Consider the following 25,714-nt stretch of genomic DNA (forward strand, 5'->3'; position numbering starts at 1 on the left):
GGTAAACGGTAGAGAAACATAAGAAGAAGAAGCCACTTTCTGCTTGTCTGGTGCTGGTCTTGTGTGAACGCCACGTTCTGAAGTTGTTGTATTTGGGTTTCCAAAACTTGTCGCACCGATTTATCACCATATATTAATACCCACTCCAATAAAAATTGTGTTTTTTGCATTTTTAGGCTTCACAAGTTAAGATAAAACAAAATTGCCAATTTTTCTTGTCAACAAAGTTTTATCCAAGAATATCTATAGCTTTCATTTATAACAAGAACTTGTTCTTTATGCATCTATAAATATTAAAGAGATGAACACAAATTCTTACAATTAGATGCAAAATTTTGCCAACGCTAACTCTTTTAAAACATTTTATCGTTTGACTTGTCTTTTCCCCCATCCAAATCCAATTTCTTCCCCTACCCCCATGGCTTCTCCCTGCACCTACATTTACCCCTCCAAAGTGAGATTTATGGAAACAAATTGTCTTGGAATTCCGATGTTACTCCCACTCAATGATGTCATTAATAGTCAGCTATGTAAGCTGCTAGCGGAAGGTGTTAGCGGGAGGCTAACATAATTTGCTGGTTGCTGATAGACAATTAAAGAGAGAAGATATTTTTATGGTTTAATAAAGTTTGTGTCTTCTTTTCACAGTGTGTTGCTTTGTGGTTCACAAACGTTGCCATGAGTTTGTCGCATTCTCCTGTCCAGGTGCTGACAAAGGACCGGCCTCGGACGTGAGTACAAATATTTATCCTTTAAAATGTATTTCTCCAAGCCACTTCTATGTTGTCTCTGGACTTTTTGTTCACTTTTGAGGCTTGACTAGTTTGACCGATATGGGTTTTTTTTTAGAGTTGATATCGATGATTAGTAGTCAAGAAGGCCAAAAAACGAAATTTGGAGCAGATAATCATTTGCGGTAAAACTGAAAATTTGCATCAAAATTTTGAATAATACAAACACCAACACCAACAACTTTGTTTATTAAAAAGAAAAAAAATGTAAAAAGCAAATAAATAGCTCCTAGAAGTACAGGGAGTAACAGTCTCAGCAGTATTTTTTATTAGTTTCTTTCTCAGTACGGGTGGACAATCATTCATTTTTTTAACATTCAATTAATGGCGTTGAGACATTTGCGTTAATACATTATTAACTTTTTAAAAAGTGACTGCCCTAGTTGCTAGTAGTTTGAAATACAAAGAACTAAGTGAATACTAATCAATCAGATGGCACCAAGGGCGAGACAATGCTGGAGACGAGAAGCAGGGCTGCATTTGAGTCAAAATAAGGAGTCGAATAAAAAAAAAGACGGATATATGTTAAAATAACAATTTTTAGCATTGATTATTGGCCTGGTCGATTTTTTGTCAACCCCTACTCTTGACAGATGTTGTATTTTTGACCTAAAGTTATTTGACTTATTTAATGACACAACTTAAAGAACAGGAACGGGGATTGGATCAGTGTTCAACACCAGAGCTTTAGGTCCAATGTTGTCATTCTTTCAACTACCAATTGTTTACGCAATTAATTAAATTAAATTAAATTTTATTTATTTAGCCCAATATCACAACATAGTTGGCAACAAAAAAACAATTACGAGAATATAGAAGAAACCTCAAGGATTTCCACATGAAGGGGGGATCCTCTCCGAGGACAGATATGAGATATGGCTGTTAAAGAGCTAGCTCAGTGTTCGGCAACCTGCGGCTCTGGTTTTGTCGTGTTAACACTGTCCGGTAGTGCGAGAGAGAAGCGTGAACGCACGGGGAGGATGTGTCTGCGGCTATGAACGCTGACCAGAGTCTGTTATGGGATGGAAAGTTCTTCTAAAGACACTACCTGTTGAATGAGAAGTGAATAAAACCTCATCATGCAGAACCTCTCCGGGTCGTCTGCCGACCAGCTGTTGTATTTTTGTGAGTGGGCAGAACCAGGAGCGGGTCTGAACCAGGTGAGCTCCTCATCCTTGGAGCGGCACCCCTGTGAACCCATATAAAACAAAAACAAACGGACTGAGTATTGGGTTTAAAAAATGTAAATACAGACATTTTCTAAGTAAAGGTCTATGTGACTATCAAGCTGCGTCACCGCCAAGACTCCCGCTGGCGTGTAATCCCAACAATGTTACGACCCAGGTTAAACAACGATGGAGATCTTGAGAAAAATGAAGTTCCGGAAGAAAACAGTACGTTTATTGGCACCTGGGCAGAGTTGTTTGCTTTCAACAACTTTACAAGTATCTATTGTGTAAAAATGAATTAGCAAACATCAAAGTCTCTGAGGGCCACATTAGCATAGTGGTTGTCCTCAAAGGGCCAGATATGACTTATACATTTAACTAAATGTAATAAAAAATAAATGTAACTACTCCTTAATGTTAAATAACTCATTATTTATTTGTTATAACATTTTAAAGTGACAATTGCAGTTGCATAAAAAAAACACACGTTTGCTTGTTACTCAACATAAATCCTTTTAAATTTGATTCTGTCAGGGTAGGTTATATGGACAGTGTTTTGGGAGCCGGTTTAGCTCGTGCTGGTTTGCGGCGCCTTCCGTCCGTGAAACCAGGGTTCGACTCCGGGCTGCTCCCTGTTCCCTTCTCTACCTCTGTGCCGGTTCCAAGCCCGGCTTGAGAAGGTTGCGTCAGGAAGGGCATCCGGTGTAAAACATTGCCAAATTTACCATGCGACTTGTTCGCTGTGGCGACCCCTGATGGGAGGAGCCGAAAGTGGAAGAAGAAGTTTAGGTCCTAATTTATAGTTGCTCAATCCAATATTTCAAGTCCGATTCCCCCTAGATATGAATAAATACACACCAATTTTTGTCCATGGTTCCGTCCATTAAAAACTTTTATGCTCTCGCGGGTCACATAAAAGGACATGGAGGGCCACATTTGGTCCCCAGGCCTTGAGTTTGACATGTGGTGTAACAGATGGGCTTCATTCAAATGTAACTGGGGGCCAGCTAGGGGCGCTAGATGAGCCAGCAGAGTCAAGGTACATGGCCAAGGACAGGAACATGGACGATCCACATGGAATCTGGAATCCAGTCCTGCATTTTGAGCAAAGTGTTTCCTTTTGGTTGGTAAGGCACTATGATATCTTTAATTTAGGATGGAGTTATTCCATTAAAGTCCTTGTAAGTTAGCAGGAGGATTTTGAATTTGATTCTAAATTTAATTGGGAGCCAATGAAGTGAAACTAACTTTTCCAGCACCACTCACAGGTAATACATTTCTGATCTTATTTATATTGTTCAGGTGAAAAAAGTCATTTACACAATCTTTTGATATGTGGGCCTTAAATGATAATCCTAATGAAATAAAAGCCCTAGGTTTCTATCCGTGGAATTGGATGGAATAGATAATGCTGGAGACCATTTACGCCATTCAGAGAGACTATCTGATCAGATAATCTCCTAAGTTTTTAGGACAAAGTATAATGACCTCAGTTTTCTGGGTTTAGGAGGAGGTAATTGTCATCCAAGTCTTGATTTTTACAAAAACAGTCTGTCTGATCCCAAATAGGCCGGACCAGTAACATAAAAGCAAAAATCACCTTTTTTTTTTACTCATTTGGAAAAAATGCCTCAACCAACATGGTACCCTAATCACTTATTATTACATATTCATTCACAGAGGCCAATGGATCTCAAATAAAATGTATTTCACTTAAAAAAATGGTTTACTCAATTTTATGCAGACTTAATATTTTACATCTTGACACTCAAGCAATTCCGATAATAAACTCAAGAGGGGCTACGTAAAAAAAGGAAACGCCTGCCTAAAATTTAAATGTGCAAATCAAAGAAAAATTCAACTAAATTAAACTTGCAAACATTTGTGAACAAGAATTTGGAGACAACCTCCCCTTCTCTCCTGAAACTTCACCAGGCCATCAATATCAGGATTCAAATCCTGTTCAGAAACACATTTAATATCATTCAAGTGTGCAAAACACAATGAAATGTCCAAAAGTCTTTTCCTGGTTTGCTGCCCGAATTTTGTGGCAACACCTGCCTTATTCCTTATCTTTTATGGGGTGCCAATAGTGTCCAGACTGATATCACGTGACCAGTTCACTTCAACATAGTCTGGCACAGTAACAAGAGAGCTGACTATGTCAACAGCTGTTGTGTCCATCAACTAAAGAAACTCCGCTGTGATGGTCTCTTTAAAGGGTCAACTGCTTTCTTCATGACTGGGTCAGATTGAACCATCTGGTGGGCCAGATGCAGCATGTGGGCCATATGTTTGACACCCCTGCTCTACGTGAAGATGAGAGTGTATTGCCATTTAATGCCAAGTGGTCAATCTGATCAGGTGTATTTGATAAATACAACTGCGTATCATCCACATAACAGTGAAAATAACGCTAAGGGTAGCATATAAAGCACAACCATGGGTCCTAGAACTGAGCCTTGTGATAATCTAGCTAACTTAAGTGCAATGACAGGATTGTCCTTTTACCTTAACAAACTGCTACCTATCAGGTAAATAGGATTCAAATCATTGGAGGGCAGATCCTCTGATCTCTTTGTTATGCTCTAGGCTCTGGAGTAAAATGCTGTGGTTGATAGTGTCAAAGGCTGCACTGAGGTCTAGAATAGAGAACAGTCCCTTTTCTAAGGCCAATAACAAGTCAATAGAGAGGTGTGTATTGGCAAGAGTCTGGTGATTCGATACGTATCCCGATATTTTACCGAAACATATTTTCTTTCTTTTTTTTTTTAAATATGACTTTGAAAAAACTCTACCTGAATTTCATTGTCTTCCACTGTAATAAAATGGTCAAATTCAAATTACTTATTTAATGATCACAATGTTAAGCATTGCAACTGTATTTTATATATAAGTTGCGTTTACCAAAGCAAATTCATAGTGCTTAAGTTAAAATTTAGAAAGAGAACAGTCAACATTGTCTGATTTCCACAACAAAATAAAAAAGGCTTTTTATTTTCAACATTGCTTAATGTAGATTCTCCAGTACTTTGAAACGGTTCAGGAGCCTGAATGGTGCTTCAAAAATAAGGGGGGGGGGGGGGGGGGGGTACACACTGATTCTTTCCAGAAACAAAAAAGTGTAATAATGAGGCAGCATGACAGAACTAAGGAAAGTTGATTTAATGTGGCAAAGGTACTTTGTTTACATATCAGTCTGTTCTGCTGCACCTTTGCAGCCACACTTCTCACACGCAGAAGTAAACTAGTAACGCTCATCGCCACGATGTCGGACTTTTTCCAAAGCGTTGTACACATCACTGTGGTCCATCAGGTCGCTAAACTAGAATCTATTGCTGGGAGGTTCTGCAGAACTTTACCCCGCTTTGCCGATAGCATTTTAGCCGATGCTAAGCGCATTACCCTATTAGCCGCTGCCGTGCTTCACCCGTATTTATCTGAGCTGCTAAAAAGCACCACAATCAACCAAGTTTTCTTTCTGATGGAATGAGCCGACTCTCTGAGGAAAATAAGAAGATCAAAGAGTCCATTCTGGATCTTCAATCAAGATCCATGAGAGATAAGCTGTTGGTCATGGAAATACCAGAAACGCAGAAGAAAAACGCCGAGGAAAAAATTTAAAACTTTATTCAAACCCAGAGAAAGCTTCCAGAGGAAAAAGTTAAATCCATAAACTTTCACCGTGTGCATCGCATGGGAGCAGCGAGACCTGGGAATCGCAGGCCCAGACCCGTGGCCAAGTTCGTGCTGCACAAAGAGAAGGAAGAGGTGAGGCGCCGTGGCAGGGAGCTCCGGGGGACCAACTTCAGGATGGATGATCAGTTCCCCAAAAAAATCATGGAGCGTCGTAGGATCCTGTTCCCCATCAGAAAGAAGTTTCTGAGTGAAAGGGCCCGCGCTGTCATCTCTGTAGACCGACTCTATGTGAACGGATGGCTCCACCGCGACCCAAAAGTCACTCCCTGGCTCTACTAAATCAGATATGTATCCACACTCTTTACACTCTCTGCACAGGTGTCAGTTTATGCCTATATGTGACACACTGGGCATAACTCAAGGGGCATAAAGGTTCTCCACTTTAGGTAATATCACCACCAGTCTCCTCAGCAGCTTGCGTTATCGACTTCTTTGCTAAAGAATGGTCCTCATATCTTCAAAATAATGACCACCCAGGTATTTCTTCATGCCTTTTATGGAAGCCGGGAAAGCAGTCATGAGAGGCAAAATAATCACCTTCTCATCCCACAAAAAAAGAAAAGAAAACTCTAAACTAGTGGATTTAGAGCAAAAAATCAGACTGTTAGAGGAAACATACAGCAACTCTCCGGATGAAGAAACTCTACAACAAATAAGGAAAGTTAGAATCGAATTAAATGATATAACTAATCAAAGAACACAGTTTTTATTACAGAGACTACATTTGGAGAGGTTTGATCACAGTAATAAATCTGGGAAATTTTTGGCAAATCAACTCAAAATAAACAAAGAGAAGACAACAATTTCATCAGTCATAGACCTAACAGGAAACGCAACACATGATCCAGCCGCAATAAATTATTTTTCTTTAAACTTTTTCTAATCCCTCTACTCATCCCAAATTGATCCTTCTGACAATAACATCAATAGTTTTCTCAATGGCATAGATTTGCCTAGACCAACAGAGGAACAAATTACAGCCCTGGAGTCCCCTCTTACTGAAGAAGAGCTACATAAAACATTAACCAACATGCCTAATAAAAAAGCCCAAGGACCAGACGGCTTCCCAGCAGAATTTTATAAAGAGTTTTGGCAAATTTTGGCTCCCATTTTACTCAGAATGACAATAGAAATTAAGGATAACAATTATCTACCTCCAAATATGAACTCTGCTAATATTATCTCACTTCTGAAACCTGGGAAAGATCCCACATCACCATCCAGCTATCGACCCTTATCGCTCATTAATGCAGATCTTAAAATAATCTGCTTTGCTTTGGCAGGAAGGCTGGAGAAGGTAGTTCCTTCTCTAATACATCCTGACCAAACCGGCTTTATAAAGGGTAGACATTCATGTACCAACATGTGCAGATTAATCAACCTCATAGATTATACAACTATTAACAACCGAGAAGCAGCTATTTTGCAGAAAAGGCATTTGATCGGGTCAACTGGAAATTTTTAATACCCACCCTGAACAAATTTGGCTTTGGAAAATCGTTTATTAACTGGATTAAAATATTATATGCCTCTCCTAATGCTCGTGTCATAACCAATGATCAAACATCTCCAAGCTTCAATTTACAAAGAGGAACCAGACAAGGCTGTCCACTATCTCCGTCTATATTTGCACTATTTATTGAACCTCTAGCTGCTGCAATTAGGCAAAGTCGAGACATTGAAGGCATTCAAACCAAAAATCTAGAACACAAAATAAGTCTATATGCAGATGATGTTTTACTATTTACTCCAAATTCACAATCTTCTATCTGCCAAATCAGCTCCCCAATTAATAGATTTTCCTCAGTTTCAGAATACTCCATAAACTGGTCTAAAAGCACAATTCTACCAATTAATTGCAATTATCTAAATCCGTTATATATTAAACTACAAACAGGCAACATAAAGTACTTAAGTGTAAATATTTCCTCTAGGCTTTCTGATTTATTCAAGCTAAACCACACCCAACTCCTTAAAACAACCGAGGCTGATCTACTAGATGGAAAACTCTACCCATTTCTCTAATAGGGAGAGTTGCAACCATAAAAATGACGATTCTCCCCAAAATGAACTACCTGTTTTCAATGATTCCTTCTAAACCTCCAACTACTTGGTTCAGCTCATCTCTAACAGCCTGGTGGGATTTTCTTAAAAAAAAAAACACCCCTCGTGGGCCCCCCTTTTCCCCGGGGTACCCCCCTCCTGGCTGGCCCCTGCCTTGCTCCTTTCTGGACCAACCGTGGGCCGGGTGGGTGGCTGCCTGGAGCGCGGAGCGGGTCTCCCTTGGGGGGGTCCTGGCTTGTACCTGGGGTTGGGGGATGCCCAGAACTCCTGGGGGGGTGATGGGGTGCTCGTCTGGGGCTGTGGGCTTCCCCTTTCGGGTGGGGACCTGCGTTGGGCCCTCCCGCCGTGGCGGGGGGGGGCTGCTCTCCTGGTTGGGCTGGGGCGGCGCTCTCTTTCCCCCCATGCCTCCCTGCTCTCCGGCTCTGAGGGCCTCACGGCGGTCCTGCTGGCCCTGGCCTGGGTGGTGGATGTGATCGCCCGGTGGACGTTTGTTCTCTGCCTGCTGCCGTGTGGTGTTTGGGGGTTCTGGCTATCGCAGCTGCTGCGGCGGTGGTCTTGGTGTGGGGATGGCTGGACACTCTCCCTCCTTCTTTTCACATTCCACCATCCATTTTAGAAGAACATAAACACTCAATTGAGCACAGGCTCACCTTTGCACTAATAGTTTGCGTGATTGAATGAATGAAATATTTCACACTAGTTGGTTTGAAAGCATAAGTATACAAGTGTGAACACTATCTGTTTTGTGTACATGTTGACGTGGACATTAGCAGGTGTGTTTATAACATTTGTGTGTGTGTGTGAACAGGCCCTGCCCTTCGAGATTTGTAATACATCTGAACCTTACCGTAATGATAAACATCCAGCAACTTGTTGCTTTATGCTGCTTCATGGTTTTACCCCCCCTCCTATTATCACCCCTCCTATCCCCCACCCCTCTCTAACATCCCTCTCTCTTCTTCCCTCCTCTCCTTTTCCGTCCGGTCATACACAAAAGATTTTCAAATATGATTGAAATGAATAAAGTTTGGCCTCAATTACAAAAGGGGTTTATTCAGACATACCTCTAGTCTGTCCGAAGATTTATAACCCCTGTTGTTAAAGTAAAATATGTCCAACACAAGAGGCCTTCAGCTCTCATCTGTCTGCCCAGCTGTTGGACAGGACAAGTTAAAAAAATAAATAAAAAAATAAAAATAAAAAAAACAACCTCACATTATTTCCATGTAAACTCACCCCCATTTGGAATAACCCTGACATTTTAATTAAAAAAACATGATTCATTTTGCTTCATGGAAGAAAATAAGGAATCCAGCAGTTCCAGCATATAATTCAGAATAGAACATTTATGTCCCTCTCAACGTTATCCTCAATCCATGGAATTAGTATAAACAACTTTCTAGAATATCAGCAACTTAAATCAGCTATAAGCACTAAATACTGCCTGACCCAAATAGACCTAGACCTTCCCCTTACAGTAACACATTTCATTGACCTTAAAAATCCCAAGCTCACCTCCATAATTTACAAGTTGATATCTGACATAGATGAAACAATTTACTTACCCATGACAAAATGGAAGTCTGAGCTATCATTGAATTCTAGTGATCAATTTTGGCTACAGATCTGTTTGAATGCCTTTAATATGACCAAAAGTCCTAATCTCCAACTTATTCAAGATTCTCCACAGAATTCACTACACCGGACAGAGGTTATTTAAAATGGGTATCAATCGGTCTGCTGTATGCACACAGTGCACAGGTAACAAAAGAGACGACTATTTGCATGCCCTGTGGTCCACCTGTCCAATCATTCTGGCGCAAGGTCTGTGAGGAGTTATCAATCTGGTTTAATCATAAGATTCCTGCATGCCCCAAATCCTGCTTACTAGATGACCTGAATAACATCAACATAGAATCTAACAAGGCTTATATGGTTCTCACCACTGTATGTATCGCAAAGGGGTTCTGGGGCCTGGGGTCGTCTGCCCACGGCCGGTGTTTTGCCCGTGGCCAGTAGTTGGCGCATGGCCTGGCCTCCCAGGGGTCGACGTTGCATTCACAGCAGGGGTTAAGGGGTTCACTTGGGTGGGTTTATTTTATTATTATTATTAATATTATTATTTTTTTTAATTTATTTATAAAAAAAATATTATTATTTTCTTTGAATGTATTTATTTATTTCATTATATTTCTTTTTTTATTATTAGTAGTAGCAGTATTAGTATTATTTATAATTATTTCTTTCTTTATTTATTTTTATTTTTTAATCTATTTTGGGTTCTCCATTTTTATTTTTATTTTTAGGGGGGGGTGCTAGTCCTTAGGGAGGTCAGGGCATGAATGGTGGGGCTGGACCTCCTGCCCCTCCGTTTTGGCACCGGGCCCCTTTCTTGCTGGCTGTCTCTCAGCGCTACGAGGCTCTGGCCTCTATCTGCGGCTGGCTTGCCGCGTCCTGACTGCTTGGCCGCCCTGGGAGGGGGGGCGCCTACCGCGGCCGAGTGGGGGGCCGGTCGCTCGGGGGAGCCCTCTTCCCCCGGTTGTGCCCATCCGCCTGATCTTCCCCGTTCTCACCCAAACAAATGTTGCATACAGGCACATAGGGCTCCGGAAACTGGATGGGTGGGGTATGCTGGCAGGGCTCACTGGGGGTGTCTCTCTCTGGGGTTGCGTCAGCGCCCGCCCTCCATCCGCTTTTACTTGCATACTATACACCCTGATTCATGTAGGGCCTTGTGGGGAGGGTCTGGTGGAGGGGGGCACGGTGAAACATCCGTGCTCATCTTTCACTGGTCCCCCCAACAATTTTAACTTCCACTTTAGACACACACACTGCATGTTACCAGCGCAAACACACCAAATACACACCACTCACAGAGGGCCCCCGGAGTGGGGGGGGCTCTGCGGCTTGGCAGCGGTGGGGCCCCCCACACTGGAGACCTCCTATTTTACCTGCAGCACACATACAGCACACCCACACCTCCATACATGGGTGGGGTCGGGGAGGGGCGGCCGGTCTTCACCCGCCTGGTCCTCTCAGGGCGGCCAGGGTTGTGGTGGAATGATGAGCTTAGATCAGGGGTGTCAAACATACGGCCCGCGGGCCGTATCCGGCCCGCCAGGTGGTTTAGCCCGGCCCACACATGAAGGGTAAAAATCATAGGTATGTTTACAAAAGAAAGCAAGTTTCTAGTCCATTCCTGTGGCGAGTTATGATTTTTTAAAGAAATAACTGAAATGTGCAATTCCGCCACTAGGGGGCGCAAAGAAAAAGCTTAACAGGTGAAACAACATAACTCTGCATGTGCCAAAAACGAAACCTAACAGCTCTGTGTCTGGGTAGGCAGTAGTCTGGTTCCCTGTGAGCTTCATCACTGAAAGATGATCAGTAGTGACACCCTAATGACCAAAATGTTGTCAAAAAGAAAAAAAAGGTTGAAGTGAAGTCCTGAGCTTTCCAGGAAAATGGAAAGCGTTTTATTTGTTCACGGAGCTGAATGCAAACCTGCATGCTTGGTATGTCATCAACAGGTTCTCCAGGAATATAACATTCAGCACCACTATGAGACTCTCCACAAAGAAAAAGTTTCACCATTTGCAGTTAAGAAAAATCAAAGAAAAGCCAAGTCAAGAATTATGATCAGATTCAACATCTCTGAGGAAACATGGGCAGCCATATGAAGTAATCCAGTCATTTATTGTATTTTCAGTCACTATTGATGAAAGCACCAACATCAAAGATATGTACAGCTGTGCATGTTTATTAGAGGTGATGAAGAGACCATCACAGTGGAGTTTCTGGAGTTGATGGACATAGCAACAACTGATGACATAGTCAGCTCCCTAGTTACTGCGCTGGACAATGTTGGAGTGAGCTGGTCACATGAAGTAATTTTGGTCACTGATGGCGCTGCATCAAAGGTCAGGAAGAAGGCAGGTGTTGCTACAAAATTCAGGCAGAAACCAGGAAAAGATTCTTATAGTAATATATGACAATAATAATGGACATTTCATTGTGTTTTGCAGACTTGAACGACAGTAAATGTCTTTCTGCACAGAATTTGAATCCTGATATCTATGGACGGGTGAAGTTTCAGGAGAGAAAGGAAGTTAACTCCAAACTCTTACGTTCACAAATGTTTGCAATTTTAATTTAGTGCAATTTCAACATCGTTTGGACGTTTACATTTTAGGAAGATGTTTCATTTTTTTCTGTAGCCCCTTTTGAATTTATTATCAGGATTGCTTCAGGTTCAGATTTAAAATATTCAGTCTGTATAAAATTGAACAAACCAATATTTTTTAAAGTGAAATTAATTTTATTTAAGATCCATTGGCCTCTGTGAATGAATGTGTAATAAGAATAAGGCTACCATGTTGGTTGAGGCATGTTTTCCAATTGGGTAAAAAAACAAGAATAAAGCTTTATTTTGCCTTTACGCTACTGGTTCGGCAGACTTGAGATCAGATGGGTTGAATGTGGCCCCCGAACCAAAATTAGTTTGACACCCCTGGCTTAGATCTAATGTCAGTAAGGAGGTCTTGAACGAGGAACCCTTTGTCCGCCATGACATCGTCTCCTGGCTCCAGCAAGGGAATTTGGCTCCTAAGTCATGAGTGTAATCCAAAGCCTCATCCAGAGCACCTGTGAAGATAAAGAAATTAAAAACCAGTCTTAACATATTTTTGTTACCTTTCAACACAACACAGTAATCATGTTTCGAAAACGTATTTTAAGTATTTAATTACAGATACATTTCATTTATTTCTGTTAAGGAAAATACAAATGACAAAATACTCAAAAGTAATTAAATACATGTAATTAAAATAGGCGAGAACGTGAAAAGTTTTTATTATAAACATTCATTTGTTCAGGTAGAAATGCATTTATCCAATAACGGTACACATAGTTGACTAACGTTAACCAAACACATTATGAACAATCTTACCTGCAGGTGGGTGTGTCACGTAGTCGTGATCCATCTTTACTGCCTTAGCTTAGCCACCGTGTCGGCATCTTCACAGCATAGCTGCATAGCCTGACGTTTCAGGTTCTGTCATATACTGACTCCCTTCTCAAAGGAGCAGTAAAGTTGTTCCAAGGGAATAGGCTCGGGACAATACCACTCTTCAGGCGACGTACGACGCAGCCGACGCAGACGGTGCTACCTGTATTTACATTAAAACTATGCCCTTCCTTTCTTTGGATCGCCTGTATCCATTTGGGGTTCAGGTTTGGATCCACAGGAAAATAATGAAATGAAAGGTAGGGCTGTTTTTGGTTGGAAGACGAACAGCCTGGAACACGACAGAAATTTGCAACTCTTCGACTCTGCCATTTTTCATATCTGCCGTTATGCTAACAGGAAGTTCTTTTACACTTCATTGACGTATTTTCGGTTGAAAAATGCAGAAGTGTGAAAAAGGTCTGTTGTCTTGTGTGGTGTGGAGCTGCTCAAAGAGGCTCCCTGTGCTCTGCTGCCAACTAGCGGTCGGAGGGTGAAGTGGACAACAAGAGTCAGACACTGAAGGATGCTCAGAAATAATTAAATAAATATCGTCCTGGCAGCATTTTGAATCGATTCAAGTATCGCCAGATGAACTATCGCAATATTTTGCTGAATCGAATTTTTTCTTACACCCCTACTCTAACCAGTGCATTTTCAGTGCTGTGGTGTGGTCTGAATCCTGACTGAAAATCTTCAAAGTGGCTAATGTCCTGTAGGTGGTGGTAAAACTGCTGAACTCCAACTCCTTTCTAGGATTTTTGAAATAAAGGGGAGATTTGATATAGTCGGCTGTAATGCCAGGATCTAAACTGGGAATTTTTCAGAAGTGGTTTAACAACTGCATATTTAATGAAGTATCTTAGCAGTTTCGTAACTTGGTTCCCTGCAATGACATTTTTGATCCAGCAGAAGTCAGTATTAAGTGACACAGTATCAATACACTTTGGGCAATGTGCCAAAACAATTCATGAGGCCTCATCTACCCTTCACTAGGGGCAACAATATCAAGTGTCCTCCTGAAGGGTTTTCATTAACATAAGACAGACTGATCGTTTTTACTAGACTGAAGCTAGGGGAGATAGTCACAGAGTATTTGTTCAGCATGTTATTAAGTATTGGTTGAACTTTGACTTTGAACTTAGACAAGCCGAAGAGGTAGAATCTATGTTAAATGCTAAGCGAAGGCTAGCAGTGTTTAGCTAATGCGAAGCAATTACGTCGAAAGCTTTGAGTAACTTGGAGAGCAGGCGGATAACACATTAGTTTACTCACTAGTATGCTAAAGATGCTACTTAAAGAATTTAAATACTAAACCAGAAAACATTAAGTTAGGTATTATCAATTGGGCAAATCGAATAACAGGAGAAAACGATCAAGCGCTGGTTTATGCTCACCCGGCAATGACGTCTCACCAACACTGCACATAATTCAGATGGAATTATGCTAATTCTATCTGGTTCTGAAGCGGAGAAAACAACCTTCAACTTCACAGTAGAGAAGTGTCAGATAAATGCATCTAGACATTAAAGAAAAACACAATTATAAACAACAAACCACAACAAGAATCAAGTTTCTCATGCACGAGGGAGAGGAGCAAATGTGTTGGAAAAGGTCCACCACGTTTCTCTTCTCAAAGGTCTGCCTCTCCTCGTGCACCTTTTATTAAGAACACAAGAAGGAGGTAACATTTTCAAGACAAAGAGGAAAAGTTCATTAGGGGGTGTCGTATAATGACCCATTTGGTTGGATTCTAACTTCAAACAGTATCCCTTATCAGCTCAGGACAGTGTGTCGTAAACCCCTCATCCTGGGTGGGAGATGAGAAGCAGATGAACAAACACACAACTGTTTTCAGAAGAGGTAAAAAGGTCAATCTGAGTTAACATTTAAAGACACGTTTAAACAAATACATTTAAACAATGATAATAATAAAACAATTTCCTTCACAAGAAGTTTTTACACAATTAACGTAAATAAATTCTGTCACGGAGAAAAGCATTTTAGTGCCGCTGTCAAACATTTTGCGTTAGTGATGTTTTGCATATCGGGGCAGAGCTGATATATCATTCAGAATCAGCTGATTCACGTTGATTCCGTAAAAAGTCAAAGAGTTACAGTACGTCAAAGAGCTTGTGTTATTTAGCTATGAAAAGTGTCAAAAGAGTAAGCAGTTCACTCACTTTTATGGAACTGTGTTGATTGTTTTTTTTTTTCTTATTTGTGTGTCAGCTTCCTTGCAAACAACAACACTAGTTTATCGTCAAAGAGCAAAAAAACAACAACAAAAGTATTGTTTTCTAATTCTGCGACAGACTGGCGACCTGTTCAGGGTGTCCCCTGCCTACGCCCATAAGTGGCCCGGATAGGCAGCTCTGTGACCCCGAAAGGGAACGAACGGAAGAAAATGAATGAAAGAATAAATGAATGTTTTCTAGTTAATTTCATAAATACTTAGTTGCATCAGAAGACAGAAATTAATTTGTGTTTCAAGAGTTTTGAAAAGTTGTGTCTGTGGCCCCCCATATGGTGAAACAGCATGGTTCTCTGCTTGGCTTCCTCACAGTCATTTTCTACACCTTTCACCCGACTGCTTTGGTTAATCTTGCACTGACGTCACTTAAAAACACGAACAAACTCCTGTTAAAGTCTGTAATCTGTGTTTTTCTTTCTCTTGTATCCAGACATCTTTGCTTTTTTGAACATTTTCAAAGATTTTCTTTTTCTTTTCGTATTAACGCAAAAAAAGTGTTTTTATTTTGTCATTTGCATTTTTTTCTTTCTGCTTCTACTTTTAAATACATGCTCCCAAAAATTGGGTTTGAAGACCCACTGCTATTATCTGTTGAGTTATTTTTAACATGTTCCCAGTAATCTATTAAATAAGATTTTTCCAATTTTAGCTAAAATCAAATAAACCCATAATCGGTAGTAGATGTAAAAATGTCGTTTGAAATAGCTTGTACGTGTGACATAGAAATAGCAATGGGTGGGCAAAGGTCTTTAGGTTTTTAGGCAAAAAAAAACTGTCATTTTCATGGATATACAGAAGCTTCTGCAGAGAGGCAGTAGTTTGTTAGAATTTTGCCTGTTGCTACGTTCATATTGAGCATGACACTTGCATTCTTGGTTGGCATTCATATGTCACTACCAAATCGGAGTCCCTGATTGGTCAAGGGGTAAACAAGGTTAACCTTCCAACGCACATTCAATGGATGAACATTTTATACGTAGAGCCAAAAAACACTCTTAGAAACTTGCATATCGACGCATAAGCACAAGAGTTGTAGACGCAGAAGCCAGAAACTGGCATTTATGTGTGTTTACATGGACTTTTCCTCGAAAGTGCTCGCCTGAATGCATGTCACTGAGGGTGGTGTGAACGTAGCTTGTTAGTTTTAGGTGGGACTGTTGGCACAGAGCAAACCCAACCCCTTTTCCCTCCCTGCTTGTTTTTGTGATGTAACAGTTTTATATTCCAAAAATACACTCGTCATACTGCAATTTTTCGTCTCTGATTCCCAAATATTTGAATCAGGAAATACTCAGAAATACAATTTTAGCTGAATTTTATATTTTTTTAATGAATGTCGTCCATCAACAGAATAATGGTAAGAACACCAAAAAACACAATTTCATTGAAGCGGGTCTTAATCCATCCCTGGAACATCAAACTGTCCCTCAATGTTCTCTATTTAAGTGCTGCTCACTCCAAGGGGCCCCTGCTCTTAATTATGAGGCCTCATCCCTGGGCTTGTTTCATTCTTAATGAGTTCATGGCTTTAAGACCTCAGCTCCTACACAAAAAGGAAAGTAGATTAGCTCTGTTTCAAACATGCTGCCCATTTAAATATAGGAGACAAGAATTTCTTATGATGCAGAGGAGGGGGAGGCTTTTAATTAAACTGACTCATCAGTATACATATTATCATATAATATAGCTTTTTAATTGTCACCCATGACCGGGATTACAGTGATCCCTTGCTATAATGCGGTTTACTTTTCACGGTTTCGCTACTTCACGGATTTGCATCCTGCATTGTGTTCTGCATTCTGATTGGCTAAAAAGTCCCTCTGCTTCTTCTCTACCTGTGCCTCAATAACGCTGCAGTTTAAAATGTACACGTACGTAAAACAGCTTGCCAAATTAACATTACGTACGTGCAAATTCTCTTGCAATTTTGAGTTTCTCTAAAACCCATAGAAAATAGAGCAACAAAAACTGCCTATTACTATGTTCTTCTCCCGAACAAACACACCTGCACCGCGGGCTTCAAAAGAAGAAAACACTGCAGAGTGGAGTCAGGATGCAGCAGCAGTCTGAGGAGCAGTGAAATACACCTGAGTCACTATTTGTCCGACTGTGCTTTATATTTTTTTCATAATAATTTTAAACTTTCTCCCGTTTAATCCAATTACTCGGGTCGCGGGGGGCGGGCTAATCTCCGCAATTTGAAGCCTTTTGTTCACATAGATGAATAAAATTATTATTTGACAGTACAGTACAGAAGTTATTTGTTGAAAAAAAAACGTTTCTGAAGTACTTTTATTTGTGAAACAAATGCTTGAGCCTGTAAAATGGTCTGTTCTTTCTTTTCAATGTATAATAGAGTATTTAATTGTATATTAATTGTAAGAAAAAAATCAAGTTTTCTACTTCACAGATTTTGCCTATCACAGGTTCTTTTTGGAACGTAACCCCCGCGAAAAACAAGGGTTTACTGTACACCTATTTACGGTGTAAATGCACAAATACTATTATTAATAAATTAAATTGTCCGTTCCAAGTTGCCTGATCTGCTTTTCTCCCGTCTTTGTCAGCTATGTATGTTTAAAAGAAGAATTCAATTATAAATATGGGTTAATAGACTGGGCTCCCTGTGGGGGAGTTTGAGGGATGACATCCTCTAATGAAACCTACATCTCAGGCCCCCAGCTTACGAGAGCTCTGGGTGTGTGTGGACCTTGTATATGCACGTGTAGGTGTTTATTCTCATAAGAATAGAAGATAAAGATATATTAAAAATTGTATTGCCATATCAGAGGAATTTGGTTAATTGCAAGATCAAAAAGCTAATACAGTGTTTCATTTATTTTATGTTCTAAAAATAGGGGACTCTGTGAAATAGTGTTACACTTATTTTTAGATTGTACAACCCCTCACTACACACTTCTTTTCCCAGACAGGTATGAACATTTTTACACTTTTCTCTCTGGCTTTCTTTTTCTAACTTCTTAAGGTCTAACCTTTATAGAATAATTAATCCAGTATCATAAAAAGAAAGCCAAGATCTTATCAAAATCAAAAATGCATGCAGATTTGGCAAACTAAACGCATTCTGTGCAGGAGAAACGCCACAGAGGAGGTTGATTGACAAGGTTTACAACCAATCCCCACCCCCCAATCCCCACCCCGTGCACATTCGCACAGACGCTGGGTGTCTCTGTGGTATTGTGAGCCACAGTAGCGATCAGTTAGCAATGGCCAGGAGACGGTTATTGGATTTAAATTTCGTGTGGTGGAATCCACCAAAGAACATTCTGGTGAGGAATATGCACAGCATTTAGGGCTGGATCCTAAACTTTTCTATTAATGGCAAAAGTAGATGGGTGATATTGAGAAGACGGCTGCAGAAAAAGGAGCAAACTAATTTCCTGGTAAAGCTGCAAAGAAGGCGAGCAGCGAATTGTAAGAACTGAATTATAGAGCAAAGGCGAAAAGCTGCACTTGTCTCCAGGAAAATAATCCACATTAAGGCAAAGAGGATTTTTGATACAGAGGTTGATGCTTAAAGGGAACAGAAACATTTGACTAATAATAACATAATACAATGTTGTGTTCATCAAGTGTTCATCTGGTGTTTTTCTCTGCATTTCTTGACCGAATTTGACAGCAAAAGGAACCCATTAGCCATCACCATTCTGTTTGTGATGGAAAAAACAGTGGTTTCCAATAGATGCCTGTCCCTAATGCTGCATTCACACCGGACGCAATTCAGGTGCGTCAGGGGCGTAAAGTTTCAATGTTAAGTCAAGATAGAGACAACGGTAACTCAGCATAGCGAGCAAGCAGAGGAAGAGGATCGAGCAAGCCATGCTTGGGCAGTTGGCTGTCACAGCTACAAGCGATCGCTTCAGCTCCATGGGCTTATGATGTTTATCTTAATTACATCAAGCCAATAACCCACAAGAGACAATGAAACACATGTCATGCTGGTTTGGACGTCGCTTGGCCAAACAAGGTCTGTGTCAGGTGCTGGGGAACCAGAGCAAAAAGTGGGCTACTGGAACAAGACAAAAATGGATTAGATCTGAGAACAAGGTCCTGTTGGAATGCTACTACACAAGTAAACCCTACTCAATCCTACATGCAGAGAATGTGGAGTGAATGGATGCTTCGAAACCCACAATCAAGGCTAACTGCCAACCAACTAGTAGCTCAATGTTCCAACACTCACAAACAGCAACTCCTATCACAACTTGAGATTGAAGCGGTACAACACAAATGCAACACCACGGGAGTGCCAGAACACCAGGTCAAGTACAGTGATCCCTTGATTATCGCGGGGGTTACGTTCCAAATAGAACCCGTGATAAGCAAAACCCGTGAAGTAGAAACCTTTATTTTTTTTACAATTATTATACAATGAAATACACTATTATACATTGAAAAGAAAGAACAAACCATTTAACAGGCTAAATCAATTGTTTTTTTAAAGAATAAAAGTACTTTAGAAACGTTTTTTCAACAAATAACTTCTGTAGTGTGCTGTCAAATAATAATTTCAATCATCGATAAGAACAGAAGGCTTTAAATTGCGGAGATTAGCCCCGCCCACCGCGACCCGAGTGGATTAAACGGAAGAAAATTTAAAATGATTATGAAAAAAATTAAAAAGTACAGTGGGACAGATAGTGACTCCGGTCTTCTTTTTCACTGCTCTTCGTACTGAGCCGCTGCATCCTCTGCAGCGTTTTTTCCTTTTGAAGCCCGCGGTGCAGCTGCAGGTGTGTTTGTTCGGGAGAGGAACATAGTGATAGGCAGTTGTTGTCGCTCTTTTTTCTTCTTTGCTAAAGATTCTTATACACCGACATGCCCCCATCGATTATGTTGGAGAACTGTAATGAACGGCTCATCAAAGGGTCCCATTCTTGAGCTACTCGCTGTGTGACTTTTTAGCCAATCAGAATGCAGAACACAATGCACAATCCAAATCCGTGAAGTAGCGAAACCATGAAAAGTAAACCGTGATATAGCAAGGGATCACTGTATACCACACTCCCAACCTGAACTTGGGAAGCTGACAGAGGGATGTGAGTCAGCTACCAAAAGCCCAAAGATGTGCAATAAAAAAGCAAGTACCTCAGAGATACAACCAGGTACCCATACCTGAAGCACTGGAAACTGCCAAACAAAGGCTCATGGCCTTGAGCAGCCGCCTAAAGAGGTACACATGAGACAATCAAGCTGGACAGATAAACAGGTTTTTCGCAACTCAACCTGTGAAAATTTACGCTCAGTGGCAGGGTCAAAACACCAGAGCAGACCTAGGGTGGAAACTGAACAGGACTGGAAAAGTAATGGGAGAAAAACGCAGCTCATAACAGCAATACTCAATGGCTGGTTTCTCTGAGGAAAGAACAAAGCAACCTCCCTGAACAGAATCCAGTAACAATCACAGTGGCATAAGCAGGCACATGGATCAATACATGAGCAACACACAGAAGGGCATTGGTAGAGATTCCAGAGAAGCCAAACACCAACTTCTGTTTGAATGAACAGTCGCTCATGACTGAAGGTCACAGCACAGGTACAGGTAGCAGCTTTCCAACGTTAGAAAGAATGTGTGCTAAGAATGTGTGAAATTAAACACGCATGTGCAATGACGTGTCAATCAAATGATGTACTTAACCCTAGGGGTATGTATTGGCAAGTCTGGCGATAAAATATGTATACATATCGTGATATTTTACTGAAACACGTTTTTTTTTCCTGAGAGTATGACTCAGAAAAAACTCTCCCTGAATATGGATACGCCTTTCATTGTAATAAAATGGTAAAATTAATTTTATTTTATGATCACTGTGTGAAACACTGCAAATGTATCTCATATATAAGTTACAAAGTTTGGTAATGAAGGCAGAGTGGCACAAACAAACATTTCGCACTGAGCTTCATTTAGTGCAGAGCTTGAGTATGCTGTGGTTGATGAATGAATTAGAGTCAGGTGTGCGGCTTCCAGGAAGTGTGCAGTGGGGGTTGCCTGGAGTTGTAGTATGGCTAAAACTCTGGGGACGGCTCTTGCCGGTGGCCAGAGGAGGAGACAGAGTTCTGACTTCTGACAGAGCCCCCCTCCTGCGATCGGCTCCAGAAACGAGGGGCCCTCCCTCCAGGAGTGTTCCTCTGGGCCGTACCCCTCCCATTCCACCAGATATTGAAGCCAACGCCTTTCGGGCGCCTGGATTCCAGAATCTCCCTGACAACATAGGCCACCTCCCCATCCGCCATCAAGAGGGGCATGCTAACGTTAGCGGGTTCTGACCATGAACCCCCATCCAGGAGTCCACCGGCTGGTTTCAGCAATGAGACGTGGAAGGTGGGTGAGATGCAGTATTCAGGAGGCAACTAAAGATGAAAAGACAGAGGGGTGATTTTTTTTTTTTTTGAACGGCCCCATGTACCTGGGACTGAGTTCCTTGCAGGGGAGCCATATCCACTGGCTTGGCCAGATCAGGACCTTCCTGTCTGCGCCAGTTGGCCTGCTCTTGGGTCCAGCGGACGGCCTGTCGGAGCTGCACATGAGCTGCCTCCCACGTCTCCCCACAGTGGCGGAACCACTCGTCCACAGCTGGTAACTCTGTGCGTTCTCCTGCCCAGGGAAAGAACGGGGGTTGCACCCCCAGCACACACTGAAAAGGAGAGAACCCTATGGACGCCTTCTTAAGGGAGTTGTGGGCGTATTTGGCCCAAACCAAGAATTGGCTCTAATCCTCCTGATGATGACTAAAACACGTGTGGAGGAACCGCATGATTTCCTGGTTCAGGCGCTCTACTTGGCCGTTAGACTGAGGATGGTAGCTGGAGCTGAGACCTACATAAATGCCCTGACCTTTGCCCATCTCGTGCCTAACACATGAGGTGAACTGGGGTCCACAGTCTGACATGATGTCCTCCAGGAGACTATAGTGCCCGAACATGTGGTCTATCAGTCTTTCTGCTGTTTCCAGTGCTGTGGGAAGCTTAGGCAAAGTGGTACCTCTTGAACGGGGTAGATCTGTGATGAAGTCCACAGCAATGTGCAACCAGGGACGTCGTGGTATGGGCAGTTGATGCAGGAGTCCATCTGGAGGCTGTCGAGGCGCCTTAGCCATTTGGCAGGATACACATCGGGTCACGTACTAGACTACATCAGCCTGCAGTGTGGGCCAAAAGAAAGAGTTTGTTGTTAATGCTTGTGTGCTGGCCATACCTTGTTGTCCGGCTGCAAAAAGTCATGCACAAGGTTGAGAACCTGTTGCCGATGGGACGTTCACCTTTTCAGCTGGACAGGATGGAGGTGGAGCCTCAGTTGTGTTTTGTTCCGCCAACTTTGTCATTATGTCCCACTGTACAGGTACCATGATCAGCAATGAAAGCAAGAAGTGTTCAGGTGCGACTGGTTGCTCCTCAGAGGTTTCGTATAGATGAGAAAGCATCTTCTTTTCCGTTCTTGGAGCCTGGGTTATAGGTCATCTAAAGCTGAAAGCGTAAGAAGAATAGAGCCAACATGCTTTTTGTGGGTTCAACCGCTTGGCGGATTTAATATATTCAAGGTTACTTTTTGGTTAGTCAGGAACAAAAAGGGTTGAGCAGACCCTTAAAGCCAACGCCTCCATTCTGAGAAAATGCCTCCTTCAAGGCCAGCAGTTCCCGCTCGCCGACGTCATAGTTCCGTCCTGTGGTGTTAGGTTTCCGGGAGAACTAGGTGCACGGGAACATCTTGGCTGACTGACCATAACGCTGTGAGAGAACGGCTCCGACCCCTGTGTTACAGGCGTCCACCTTCACCATAAATTGGATGGACGCCTGGGTAAAGTGCTGTTTCAGCATCTGGAATGCCTCCGTGGCTGCCAGAGTCCAGAGCAGGTGTTTGGGAGAGCCCTTTAGCATGCTGAAGCCGCTAATTAAACTACGGTAGAAATTTGCAAACCCGAGGAACCGCTGCAGCTCCTTCACTGTGGTCGGCTGAGGCCACTGCAGCACCGCCTCCATCTTGCCCTGGTCAATCGCCACGCCCCCAGCACTGATCACCTAACCAAGAAAAGAAACTGAGGTCTTGTAAAACTCAGCCGCCGGGCATGCGCAACATGTTCCTCCAATGTGCCTGAGTAGATCAGGATGCTGTTGATGTAGACGACTACGAAGTGTTGCAGCAGACATCGTTAACAAACGCCTGGAACACAGAGGGGGCATTACAGAAACCAAAGGGCATGACCAGATTCTTGTAATGTCCTGAGTTGGTTGAAAAGGTGGTCTTCCATTCATTTCATGCTCAAATGTGGATGAGGTTCTAGGCACTCAACAGTCCAGTTTTGGGAAGAAGTGTGCTGTGCGGAGCTGATCCAGAGCTGCAGGAACCAGAGGCAGGAGTTAACGGTATTTAACAGTCACGTCATTAAGGCTGCGGTAGTGGATACACAGCCTCAGACCACCATTTTTCTTCTTGACAAAGAAGAAACCGGCTGAGGCTGGAAAAGTAGATGTTCGGATGAGCCCCTTTGCTAACTCCTATAGGATATAGGCCTGCATGGCATCAGACTCATGTTGAGAAAGTGGGAACACCCGTCATCGGGTGGGGATAAGACCGGTGTGGAGGGAGCTGTTTGGCACACTGCTTATTAAAGGCCTCTCGCAGGTCCTCGTATTGAGCCGGCAACAACTCCACCTCTCCTGTCAAACTGCCTTTCCTGTCACAAGAACAAGGGGATGCCTGGATCCAAATGCAGTAGGTTTATTAGCTCAGCTAAAAGTCCACAAAGGTAAATCAGGGTCAGGCAGTTGATAACAGTATAAGATTATTCGAGGAGAGACAGGGTAGTGAAACTCTGGGCGAGAGTCTGGGCAGGCGGCAGGCAAACAGAGTGAGGTACAGGGTCAGGAAACAGAAGATCAGGTCCAAATACAGTATAACGCTCGATAATGAAGGCAAGGTGGCACAAACAATACTTCGCACTCAGTTTCACTTAGTGCAGAGCTTGAGAATTCTGTGTTCGATGAATGAACGAGAGTCAGGTGTGCGGCTTCCAGGAAGTGTGCGCTAGGGGTTGCTGGGAGTTTTAGTATGGCTGGAACTCTTGGGATGCCCCTGCCGTATACCAGAGGAGGAGACAGAGTTCTGACTTCTAACATTAGGTGAGCAGGGATCTTTATAAACCTTCACCCAACAAATGTTCTATAACAGGAGCTGCGGTTACATGTGCAAAATGTCTTTGATCTGATCAAAGATTGGATTAGAATTGAACTGTGTACATTGGCAGAAAAACGTCGTCAGGTTATAACAAATGTTTGCATATGCCACAGTTTTGATCGGAATAAATCATTTTGACATGGGCAGAACTAGTATCTAAAATACCGGAAACGGTTGTCGAAGAAGAAATATCGAGTTCTATTGTAAACAAACAAAGCTTTCAGCATAGAGCGAGATGATATTTTAAATGTGCTTTCAATATTTTTGCGAATATTATTAAGTGCCTGTTTACTTATAATTTTCTGGCTGGGGGATCTGGAACAAAACACCAATAGCGGACCTTCCTGTGTGAAGTTTGGATGTTCTCTTCATGCATGTGTGGGTTTTCTCGGAGGTCTCCGTGAACATGCTTCAGAGGTTAATTGGTTAATCAAAATTGTCCCTAGGTGTGAATGTGAGTGTGCATGGGTGTGTCATGTGTGGCACTGCAACAGACTGGCGACCTGTCCAGGATGTCCCCTGCCTTTGCCCATGAGTGGCCGGAATAGGCTCCGGCAGCCCTGTGACTCTGAAAGGGACAAAATAGGTTAAGAAGATGAATGAATGGATAAATAAGAATAATTTCTGGAAGTTCAGGAGGCCCAAACAGGCTGCCTCCTGCATGGCACAGTGGCTCTCTGTCTGCCGGCAAACTCGCCTCCCGGTGGCCGCCATTGCTCGCTCCATCCACGTGGGCCCTGCTACCAACTAGAAACCTGTCCAGCAAAGAAGAGAAACCTGCCTTCGCCCAACAGTAGCCAGGACAGGCTCTGGCAACACCCTTGCCCCGAAAGGGATACAGTGGGTTAAAAGAATTGATGGATAGATGGAAGTTCAGGATGAGAACCATCGGATTGATCACATTGACCATTGCATGTGTTCTACCTGCTGATGGAGTCACATGCCCATGGCAAAGTCACTGATTGGTTGATTGGACATTTAAATCGTGCTGCAGTACCACAGATGACATGTACTATTGACTTAACATTTAAACTGGCTGCTCCTGACACGCAAATTGTGTTCAGTGTGAATGCAGCTTAAGGTTGGAGGCAGACACACAATGTCTGTGTTTTCTGGCGTCGAAGACAAATATTTTCAATCCCAGTCGCTCATGAAGAAGCTGGCAGCCCTCATCCCTCTCCCTGCTGCTCGTTATTACTTTTTTTTTTCTCTAAAAAGAACAGAAAAATCCACAATACAAACAGAAATTGTCCTTGAGAAAAGCAAGGAACCACCAGAGTAAAACATGCAAAACAGTTATGCAATACGCACACAGGACTGAAGGGACCTCCGGGAAAGGTGGGTATAATTCCGGCACTAGCAGCCTAATTGGAGCATTATTTTCTAGGACAGGTGTGGAGGAAAGGAAGAAAGTAATCATCTCATTCTCTCAGCTCATGAGATGAGTCGTGAATATCCAGATGTCAAAAATAACTAAAATGGATTACCTCGGTGGAAGCTTTTGTAAGTTGTGCAGCGAGGAGTGCCTGCGCTGCTGCA

The 25,714-nt window shown here is 42.3% G+C and overlaps 1 protein-coding gene across 2 annotated transcripts in view; it reads left to right on the forward strand.

The window, feature by feature from the left end:
* The window catches only part of prkcb (protein kinase C beta), a 301,159-nt gene that overhangs the window by 146,589 nt on the left and 128,856 nt on the right, over positions 1-25,714 (forward strand). For both annotated transcript variants that reach the window (XM_023957696.1, XM_023957697.1), the window contains exon 3: positions 649-731. In XM_023957696.1, the coding sequence (XP_023813464.1) occupies positions 649-731 (83 nt within the window). The remainder of the gene's footprint in view (positions 1-648; positions 732-25,714) is intronic.

The sequence above is a fragment of the Oryzias latipes genome, chromosome 8 (assembly GCF_002234675.1).
Source record: "Oryzias latipes chromosome 8, ASM223467v1".
Lineage (NCBI taxonomy): Eukaryota > Metazoa > Chordata > Actinopteri > Beloniformes > Adrianichthyidae > Oryzias > Oryzias latipes.